Source organism: Balearica regulorum, chromosome 6, assembly GCF_011004875.1.
Source record: "Balearica regulorum gibbericeps isolate bBalReg1 chromosome 6, bBalReg1.pri, whole genome shotgun sequence".
In the NCBI taxonomy this organism is placed as follows: Eukaryota; Metazoa; Chordata; class Aves; order Gruiformes; family Gruidae; genus Balearica; species Balearica regulorum.
In genome coordinates this window covers 18785685-18797504 of record NC_046189.1, presented here as the reverse complement: position 1 = coordinate 18797504, position 11820 = coordinate 18785685, and the positions used below count along the sequence as shown (strand labels likewise).

The 11820-nt window shown below is 37.6% G+C and overlaps 1 protein-coding gene across 9 annotated transcripts in view; it reads right to left on the bottom strand.

The window, feature by feature from the left end:
• Window positions 1–9761: 9761 nt before the first annotated feature.
• Window positions 9762–11820, bottom strand: part of LNPK (lunapark, ER junction formation factor) — a 44308-nt gene continuing 42249 nt past the window's right edge. For all 9 annotated transcript variants that reach the window (XM_075756580.1, XM_075756572.1, XM_075756581.1 and 6 more), the window contains one exon: window positions 9762–10716. In XM_075756580.1, coding sequence (XP_075612695.1) covers window positions 10520–10716 — 197 coding nt within the window. In that variant the 3' untranslated portion in view covers window positions 9762–10519. The remainder of the gene's footprint in view (window positions 10717–11820) is intronic.

The window sequence follows — 11820 nt, the reverse complement described above, 5'->3', positions numbered from 1 at the left end:
CTTAGCGTAATATATCAGGACTATCCGCATCAGTTCCACGCGCTCTTAGCCAAGTACTTTCCATTTAGTGTCCCTACATTTCAGCTGTTCACCATTCAATAATCTAACAATCGCCTTCCAGGAGGATTTCACCACTGCAAACTAGTAAGATAAGTTTTAAGATAAGCCTTAAAAAGAAAATACATTCTGCAACCAGGCTGTCATTCGCCATCTCTTTAAAAAGCCCCAGCAACACACAGCTGTGGCCAAGGAGCTGAAACAAAAATCCTAGCATTTTTGAAAAACACCTATTTCTAGTCATATTGCCATATTAGGAATGGTGGGAAAAAAATATTACCTTCACTCTTTTCTCTAAAAAGAGAGAAAGGAAATGTTTTCCAGACACTGTGAGAGGGATTCTATTGTTGGGGAATACTGGCGTTGTCATTCTTTTAAAAAAACTGGTTACAAATATACAATACAGAGAACTAAAGATGCCTGAGTTGTTACCAGAAGTAATAAATTCAGTGTGAGCAAACAACGATCAACAACCACCGGCTTGCAATGACACAGCGGTTGCCATTGTTTTGCTGTTGTTTCTCTACCCATGGAGTCGCCGACCTGCACAAGGGCATCCTTTCACCATAAGGAACTTCCCACGAACGCAGAGCCCCAGCTGAAAAACAAACTTCTGCACTGAGCTGCTGCAGCCACTTCATCTGCAAGTCAGCAGCAGAGACTCAAGATTACCAACTACACGCTGTTTACGTTTTTTAATGCAAAACACTGCACAAAAGTTGGGTAGTTTTTTTCCAAAATAAGTTAGTACTATTAACATTTAAAATTTAATGCAAGCATGCAAAAAAGTGTGAGGGTTTTTTTATTTTGTAGTAGTTAAGGGTGCAAGGGCCCTTACATGGCCCAGGTTGAAAGCAACAAGGAACAGCACAGAAAGGCGTTTGCACAATTTCCAAAGGCAGCGCCTTCCTTGTGGCTTTGCAAAATAGTTTGTATGGCCAAGAGCTTGATCAGGAGTAATTTATGTGATGATCTAATGTATTCGTTTTGCTTTTCCTCCCAGGGAACAAACGATACCACAGATAGTCACAAATTTTCTAACTGTTGCTAGAAAAGTAGCAAGAAAATCTGTTGGAGAGGCTCTGCCATTTTGATAAAATTTTCATTAGAAAAGTTTTTAGGTTTATTAGCAATATATGACTAGTGCGTATGTACAGCAAGCGAGCGATCTCCACAGCCAGGAGTTCGAGAGGGAAAGCTACTCCAGAGAAAGCACTCACCCTTCTGCTGACGTGGGATGTGGGAGAGACGTGCTGCCTTCAGCCCCCGTCCCACGTCAGCAGCTGCCTCCGGTGCCGGGGTCCCAGTATGGCCAAACGTGACTGGGGACTAGGGGTTCAGATTTTTGACAGCTTAAAGAAAAGCATTCCAAATGGTGTTGATTTCACCTCAATACAGAACAAAATAAGCCTTTTCCCAGCTCCTGGATTAAAGTTTGGTGTCTAACTCCACCACACCGACACTGCTCAGTGCTCGGCTGCTGAGGAAGCAGAAATTTTAGAAGAACAAGTAGTTCTACTTCAAGTTATTCCTTCGAGTTTTGGTGGTGACAGACAGCATTGATAGAAAGTCACCATTCAATGGTTACTCGATCGCCTGCTCAGAATGACACAGTAATTTTATTCTGGTTTTTAGTCCACAGACCAGAAGCCGCAACTGCTCTCAGTCCTCTCGAGGCTTTATGCTCTTTGGCAAGGAGTATTGATTTGGGTTTTTATTGCGCCTACCAGGTGGTGGTTGTGCACTATCATTACCCAAATAATTTATAACAACAGGTGAGGAAGAAGACTTGAAACTAAAACAAATGTAGCTTGATCTGCTCAGGAAAAAGATGAAACATTGCTGGAGCAGCTAAAACAACCTTTTAAATCAATACGTGGTGCGGGTCTGAGATGCTCTCCTATGTTCTGAAAGGCACTTAAAAGCATGTAAACTTGCATTATTATCATGCACGTAACCAGCTCTTACAAGTATTATCATGGGAGCAACGTGAACAGAGTGACATGTCAACTGCTTGCAGTTTATGGCTTTAGCCATAAATCAGAATATGAAACTTAGATTACATTAGAACACAACAAAAAGGGTTAAAGAAACTCTCCCAGAGAAAAGTATTGTGAAAGAAGCCAATGGCACAAGCCTCCTTTCTGCTGCTGAACCAATGTTAATTTAAAAGCCAAGATTCATTTGAAAACATTCACCTGTAAATCAAAAAGTCCCCAAAGATTAATTTCTGCATTTACACTATTTGCAAAATATATTTAACTTAGAGGCATCCTTTTTTTCCTGAAATAATTGCTTACAAGATGAGAACTAAAACACAATCTCAAGTGTAGTAAAGGTAATTGCTGCACTTACTGCTCATGTCATGTTGATGTATTACTACGTATCAAAGGTCACAGTTCTGTACTCATACATTATCAAATTTGAAAGAGCAATATTCAATTCCGACCAACCTTTAAACTGCCCAGAATGTGTGTGAAAATGGATGTCGGGCTAACTTGGGTTTTAAAAAAATGAACCCATGTTTTGGAAGCTGAGGGGTCAATCAAGCCAGACTGACAGGGTTAGGTGTCACTTCTGTGCGTCTAATACTCCCTTAGATTATCAATGAGGTGCAGTAGACTGATCACAAGCTAAAGCAGCTGTACTAATGAAAATGAAACAGTCTGAAAAAATTAGGTAATACAGGCCTGTGACACAGGGCAGTACCTTGTGGACAATAATGCAGGAATAAGGACATAAATCACCATTTAGATACAATAAAAGCTGTAATACCCACCCCGAAATGTCTATGGGATCGCAGACCAAAGTCAGCATCTTCACAACTCCACAGTCCCCTCTGAAGTTCCCGCACAGGTTTTTTATACTGAGTCAAGGCAGGTTTTCCATGCCTCTACTTCAGTGCACGCACAGAGCGTTGCAGTTGTATGCCAGCCTGACCTTTGAGGGTGGGTAGCTGGCTGGTCTCACAATTGGTTGTAGCACTGATAAATGGGTCTTATCAGAACCCACTCAAGCCTGAACAACTTTCTTTTCCTACTTATGCCAGTCCAGCTGGGGGGGTGGGGGCTGCACTGAAGAAGCTGGGGCACCCTCATCCTTGTTTTGGTAGCATATGAGGTCCTCTAGAAAAAGAAAATTCTATGAAATCCAAGTTGATTGAGTACAGCCAGCACAGAATGAATTACTGAAAAGAATCATCACCTTAACACCGTAAATCACTACTATGCAAAGAGCAACCTGACTCTTGTTCCAGCCATCATCATAATCCAGATGAGGTGAATGAATCAATAGCTTTTTCAGAATCATGTTTTTCCTCAAGTTACAAATGCAGCAAAGGCAACATATATTCCAACAACCACCTATATAATTTAATTTCATACTCTTTAAAATTTGCTTAATTTGGTAAAATACCAGATTTCAAAAGGGGAGCACAAGTTTAATTATCATCTCAATTACAGGCAGAAAAGCTAAGATAGAAATATCATTAAGTCTATTAGACCCTAGGAATTCACACTAATTAACGTCTTTGCCATTGATTTTAATGGCGTTTCAACTGCAGATGATGTAACTACTGGTCAAGGCCATAGCTAGGATTAAAGTGATACTTCTGGTTAAAGATACTATTTATAGTACATAAACACACATAACCTTTACTAATGCAGCAGCAAGGCGATCAAAACAATAAGAACTTAAACTATAAATACACAGGATCTCCTGTTTAAATAAAAGTTCAATATACAAAAAATACAAGATGCACATACAAACATTCCGTAAGAAATACCAACTTTCACATTTCTTCTAAAACATCATTTAAAATAGTTTTCTTAAAATTAATTTTCTTGGTGTTTTTGTGAAAGGCTTTTCTCTGTGTGCCGAACAAGTCAAAAATTAAGTTTCATCAGCTGAGTAGAACTCCTTGAAGCGATGCAAGGAATTAGAGGGCAGACCACTTCAGGAGAGCTGCAAGGACTTTGTTGCTTGAGTTTTCTACAAATCCAGCACCTCTATTTTCATTTAGGCAGCAAAATGGAGAGAGAAAGAGAGAAAGAATTATTTCAATATAAGTTACAAATTTAGAGTTGAATTTGAATCTACAAATTGAACACCCAAAATTGCCAAATCTCCAGTATCTGCACCCCTTGTTTTCTCCTATATCTGATTATTTCAGGATTTTGCTGCATGTATTTCTCTCTGGCAGTTGCAACCTCCCTTTTGCAAATTATTCTTGTCACACAATAAAAGGAGAATACGTGATTTCACAGTGGCAAAGGCTTATGAAGCCCTCCTGAAATTAGTAATCGTTTACTGAGAGTTCTAGCAGTGCAATGCTAGATGCACACAGAAGCAGTCCTGAAGTAGGTTTGTTCCCACAGTGACTACAGTGAGAAATAACGAGTATTACGAGAATCCGTCAGGACCCTCCCTTCTATGTAAAAATTAAGTCATGATCAAATTGATTTTATGCAACCTTGAAAGGGTTGTATTATGATTCAGTGCTTTAGATTTTGCACTGTTGCCAAGTTAGATAATCTATCAAGAATCTTAGAAGTGTTTGCTTTAATCTCAAAACCTCATGGTTTGGGAGCAAATTATTGTATAATCAATACATTTCATTTTAAAACCCTTCTCTCTATCCTGCCCATCATACACCTCTCTAGGTCTTACTCTTGCAGAGAAAAGATTGAATGTGACCTGACAAGACCCCAGAGAGGTTCACAAATCAAAAGCAATGGTGGAGAGAAGTCAAATTCCTTGAGACTCACGATCTTAAGGGACATCTCTATTTATTTTTTTTGAATGCTGGAGGGCAGCAGTTCCTATTGTTAAATGTTATTATAACTTATTCTATTTGTTGTATAAACAAACCCCTAGTAAAAACCAAGTGCTTAGAAATTCCCGTCTACTCAAGATGCCATCTTTTTCCTCCAAAAAGCCAGAATTCAGAGCATGAAGTACACTTAGTTGCAGATGCAATCTCAAGGATGGCACACTTCTGACGGAAGTTTACAGTTTGTCCTCTGACAGAAGCTGCGATGCCTTACTACGCACCACAACCTGGAAGCCAAGAGGGCTATGCCAATCAGTTCCACGTGAACATTAGCATTAGAAGAGTTAGTTTTACCTCCTCACCTTCATCACTTTCCACAAACCTGAGACCTGTGAACTCCACCTAAATACCCCAGGCTGGAAGAGAAGAGCAGTGCCACAGATCAGCAATCACCAGTTTCACACACACTTTCCTTTCAGTGAATCAAAGCTTTTGGATAACAGCCAGGAAGACTCTTCCACCAACTACCACAAAGATCCTGTCAGTTGATACATTCTTAATCAACCAGGAAAGGCACATGCCATTAGAAAGAATCCACTGCTCACCCAGCAATCTCCTGTTGCCCTCTCATTCCCAAACTTCATTTTAAACCTAATGCCTCCTGCAAGGATATTTGTCCAAATCATTAGAAGCTTCCAAACTTTCAGTCTGAGTTTATCCATTCAAAATTTACTCTCTTCCTACTGTTTATGCACTTGATGTATTTGTAGACTTCTTTTAAATTATTTTTTATTAGAAGACTGTATATAAAACACATCCCTATACACTACAAACAAGTGAAACTTCAGAGGCTCACTACGCCAGAAATCTGGACAGGTTTGCATTTATCAATTCAAGAAGGTGAATCATAAGATGCTGAGATCTGAGGCACTAACTTTTAACCACATGACTGGATATGAAAGAACATCTTACAGATATTAGGCAAAAAAACCAATCCGCAAGACATGGAATGAAATGAGAGCCTGAAGATTTTGCTTAAGAATACTCAGTGAACAGGTCAAATGATAACTTGCCAACAAATATGCAAAATGAATCTTTAAGGTTATTGTTCTAGTGAAACATTCAGAGTCCATTCCTTACCCTGTAGATAGTCTTCCTCACTGTGGGAGACAGAACAAACCTCACTCCAGAAGCAGCTTATTTAGCAGAACTTTCGTTACATCCAGTACTCTTGAAGTAAAGTTTTTAATAGCAAACTTAACTATTGAGTAATGAACAGTTTCCTCTAGCCTACTTGTTGATCACCACAGATCCACAGGTGCAGAAATATTGCTAAGTTCAGAACCATACACCAGAGAAGCGTTTCTCCTAGCCCTTTTTAAAGGTTAACAACATTATAAAAATTAGTTAAATAAAAAGGATAAAAGCAACTTTGCTACCATCATCTCTAGTAACAGCTAATTCATGTTATTCTACCAAGTTATTGTCATCCACTTATTCTATAACTTATTCTAAAAGGCAAGCATGTTTCTCCAGTATGATTCATTGTCAATTGCATCCTCATTTCTGATACAAGAACATTATATTAACCTGGGGGATGTACTGCCATGTAGTAATAGCCAAACCCTGCTCCATTTCCTGAAAAATAATTTCAAGCTCTTTTCTTTATCTCTTGATTAAGACCTTATTCTGACAGACAAAACCACTCTCATCCCCCCTCCCCAATCTGTTTCACTGTCATTCTTTTCTTTAAATCCTTCCATTGCCTTCAATCCATGCACCACATGAGGTTCACACTTTTTGTTCTTGACCTCAAGGCAAACACACATGCTCCTAGTTATATGCTTTTGATAGCCTCTAGACCAGTCCATAAATTAAGTCAGCTTCTGCATCATCTTCGGTCACTTTTCTTTGTGAGCTTCTGCTTTTCCCATGTGTAGGCTAAACAGCTTTCTCAAGACAAAGGATCTTCATACCAAGATTCCACTATTTCTGTCAAAATGTCCAAGGGTCATGAATTGTGTTCTCCTTTAGAATAAGTGTTAGAATTTGAAGGAGCATTCCCTCATTTCCCTGTTCTACAGGCTTCTTAGCAAAACTTAAGTTTGACCAACCAACTCATTTCAATTTATTTTGAACTAGAACACTCATTTGTCTTCCATGGCAGATTTTACATAGTCCAGATAATTCCTCCCTAATATATAAACTACATTTGGATAAAAGGAGACCTCTGCAATTACTCACAATATTTCAGAAACAATATAAACTTTACTACCCCACTCAATTTTGCTTTTCATCCAGGCCACAGGAAGAAATGGGGCTTGTATAACATTTCTGAGAAGTAAGATTTTCACAGGACCGGGCTTTTAAGTAGTTTTGAAAAAGATTCAAGTACATACTAGGAAGTCAGAAGACAACAAAACATGGCATTTGTTATGTTTCCCCCCCACCTTCTTCCACCTCGTCATCTTTTGAGAGTCAGTCTGCAATTGGATGAAACCTCACTGATAACTGTTGCACCTTTTTGCTGTATATATTCCTACTTCAAGTGTTTTGGGGTTACAAAGACATGATTAAGCATGGCTGCTGCTGTTCACTGACAGGTATTTTTGGATTTTGATCCAACTCCTGTTGGACAGGCGCCTTTTACTATTGCCATACTTGCAGTAGACAGAAGCCAAGAAGCAACTGCTGTAGAAACAGATTCCTCTTCTCACATTCATATCAGGACTGGGGCATGAATACTTGGCAGGAGTAACATGTGAATGCTTACTGTAAACTGAGGAAAGCCCAGAGTCTATCATTATCATGTGTATCTCCCTGAGCCTGAATTAATTTACAGATTAATTAACTATTTACCTTCATTTACTATAGCTCCTTTAAAACTCTAAAAACATGAGAAAGTTAAAAATAGATCTCTACCAAAATACCAGGACATCCTTAACATCTTTTTCAAGCCTTCTGAAGCAGTTAATGGAACGACTGCGTGGACACTTTTTTTAGTATGAAAGCCTTTCAGGAAAACTGTCATTTGCTTATTCTCAATTATTCTTCCCCTCCTCAAAAATTCTAGCTAGTCTTACATCTCAAAGCTAGGCTTTCATATTTTTAAAAAGTATTTGTTTTCACATCAGGTTGACCATGTCTCTACTTGATCCTTCAGTGACATATTAAACAGAAAGTATCAATCATTCCTGTGGCAAGTTGCTAATGTCACATTTAAGAATGTTGTGAGAAATAACACTTTCCTGTCCCCACACCCCATTACCAGACACTGAGTTTCCTCTTTCAAAAGAATTTCTGCTTCCCAACAACCTAAGAAGCATCAGTTTCCTTGACAAAAGCAGGACACCTGAAAACAGACACCTTCCAGGCAAATGAAAAAATATTAGCTCCAATATGAACAGATTTTTCTCAGCCAATTATTTTCTCAGCACAATATTATGTGCATTACAGCTCAGTGGTTGCTTGTCATGGGAAGGACCTAGAACTACTCTACAAGAAGCCTGACACTTAAGACACAAATTTTTAAAAGGAAATACACGGGCCTAGAGTAATCTTAACTTCTGAAGTGACAGTAATTGATGCATTCATATCTCATATGAGGGATCATAACATCAAATTTTACTTGGTTTTAGTGCTTATAATGTCCAACAACTTACTGTGCTGGATTACTGAAGTATTCTGTGATTATTATTCTCCAAAGAAATCAGCCTTTAAACAGGTGAATTAGTGAGGTACAAAATGCAATGCAGAGATTAACATCTGAAAGTCTTACAAAATAATGAGTAAGCTTTGTCACCTTTCAGGCAAAATTATTTCTATTTTAAAGAAATTCTGGAATATAAAATACATTCTCTTAAAACAGGAAGGAATGCATTCCCCTATCACTTTGTATGCTGTACTTTTCTCATACTCTAAGACACATTTGGAAAAGGGACTGTTTTCTTTGTACTCTCAACTAAGACACTCACACACAAGATGGTTACCAGTTTTTACTAACTGTTGTTTATACAAACATAGCCAAACACTACAAGTACTCCTTTAATCACCAGCCTACATTCTATCTATTAAGATCACTAACTAAAATATGAATTGCAATTTAGTTAGTGAACCAGAAAAAAATTCTCATTTATCTAAATACAGACCCAACTTGATTCTTACTGATGTAAGGGTTGAGCTTTTACACTAACCCCAAAGAATCAGCAAATAAAGCTTATATTTGGAAAAGAAAATTAATCATTGCTGTTCACGTGATAGTTGTCTCCTATAAAGACATGGATACTACAGTCACATCTAGAAGTACATTTTTATCATAGAGGGCTTTTGAGCTACTAAGATTTAGCTTTTTGCTGCCTTTACACTGTAAAACCAGTTCACTTTGAGACCAAGACAATGGATAAAACCTGTTTTTCAAGTTTCTCTTTCCCTCCATATAGTGAGGTACACAGAGAACATCACACACGATAAAACTTTTTATCACAACTACTACACTAAAGCAACCAAGTTACACATGGTCAGCATTTATTTCTAAAAAAATTTGGTTGGATTAGGTACCTCACTTTCAGGCACCAGAAAAATTCTAGTCCAGGTTCCCAACTGCTATATTTAACAGAAAATGTATAACAAGTGTCCTTAGCTTGAAACACTATACAATAAAAAAAGTACAGTTTCAGTAATCCAGCAGCAAATATTCATTGTAACTTTAACAATAAATAGTATCGGCAGACTTTAGGCAAGTCTTTTGGCAAATGGACATGCGCTTCCCGTATTCATCAGGGATCCATTTCTATTCTACCAAAGCCACCTTTAGCTACATACAGCTATGCTCTTTCTAAGGTCATGTTCCTTCTGAACTTCCACAAAGTAAGCGTGGAATAGCTACACACAAAACAACAGAAATTCCCTTCAGTTTTAGGAATCACAAAGCAAGTATTGCTGCTAGACATCTTTATTTTCCTTTAACAAAATACACAAAGGCACAAAATTCACTTATATCTTGTCATTATTGTACAGGTATAAATAGTGCTTTGTATTCAAGTACAATCAAGTGCAGAGACTTTCTATTTTTTATGTAAACACAAAACAGTTTTGTATGTACATGCCTCTGGTTCATCTGCAATGCAAATACCAAAGGAGACGCCATTTATCTGAGTGCCATTTAACTGAATTCTGTCAAAAAAGTTAGACAATGAATAACATTAACACCACTGTAATGACACTTTCCATATGCTTAAGTCAAATGTCAGATGACACTTTAGCTTGTAAACACCTGTGTATTTAAAATGTACCCAATTCATTTTAACAGGGAAGCATTAAAAAGTATCTTAAGTTCACTAGACCAAACTTACTAGGTCAGTTGCTGCCAGTAATTGCTCTTTGTATGTGACAGCTGAAGAGATGTCAAATTATAGGTCACCCTTAGCAAAGTTTATACTTTTAAGTTTTCAAATATGCAAACTGAACAATGGCTACAACTGTTAGACTTCAACCAACTATACATTCTCTGTGTTAACTTATTTAAAGACACATGCTTAATTTACAATACCCACTTTTACACATAGCTTTGACATACTGCGGCATTTGAGGCAGTTTAAGCTCAAGCAAGATTTTTAAGTTGTACCATTAAAAAAAGCTCACCTGAATAGTAACAACAGCTAAAAACTAGCTACAGAAGGCACTTGAAGTACTTTATTCTGCTTTCATTACAGATTCTTCACTTTGTTCAGCTGAAATAGACTCTGAAATAGAGTCTTCAGTTGTTGAAATGTTTTCTGTTTCTTCTTTTTCAACTTCTTCAGCTAACTTATCATTTAGCTGCTCAGGACTCAGTGCTTTATCATGTGCCTCATTTGTCTCCATGACCTGGGCCGTGTCTTCTTCAGATTCTGTGAAAAGAAAAATTATGAAATAAACATTTCTAGAAATGAAGAGGTAGCTAATGTTCTTAAAAAGCAAATGAAACAGCATTTTGCAATCATAAAGAGGTTTTGACTAGTCATTGCATGAAGTTCTCAACTGCCAAAAACTTTTTTCTAACAAGACTCATAGGTAAAATCTGTAAAATTAAAAAAAAACCAGAAAATACCATGGAAAAGAGTTCAGACCCCCCACTATGAATATATAACATGTTATTTGTATATATTCACTCTGAAGATAATCTTTCTAAGCTTGTTCATTAATGTGAGACAGTGTCAGAAATAAGATGATGGGAATTTGGGTTCTTTGTGCTTCGTAATAGAAGTTTTACCAACTTTTTCTGTAAGAGTTCAATCTGTACACAGACCCTAACTCTAATTCTATTTGGTGGAAACAGCTTTAAACTTAAGGAGCCAGGTAACTAAATTATTCTACTTTTTTTTTTCTGGTTAAACTCTCAAAACAGCCAATGAAAATTACTGTGTATTCTCAATCTTCCCACAGGAAGTGTAAGGATACACAGTAGTATCTTTACTCTCAATCTGGGATGGGAGTTTCTTTGGTAACAGGCATATTGTGAAGATCAAAAATATTTATCCTAAGTACCACTTCTAAAGAAGTGAATTCTAGCTTCACAAAAGTATTTCAGTAGCATATGAGAAAGAGACATTTTGAATTAAGCATGAGCACTGAAACCGAACATAGTGTTGCACTAGATGCCACAAAGGTACTGCAGAATGATACTATTGATGGGAGTTTATTTATTGACTACTCAATACTAGACAGCATTAATGCATACTGTGAAGGCAAACAGTTTGCAAAAGCTGATGCAAAGTTACAGCTCAAAAGCGCTAACCTTATCAAATGTTTGTAGCTTCGTATTTATCAAAACATGTTGGGTGTCTAATTGAACTGCTTCAGGCTGATATTCACAGAATTCACAAGCAAGGTTGACAGTTTTAGAACCATTGCTCTGGCTTCTTGGGTCACAACTGACAAGAGCAGCTGCTGCACACCCTTGTCCAGCAGATCTGGTACAACTGCCGTCTCACCAAGAACAGGAAACCCCTCTT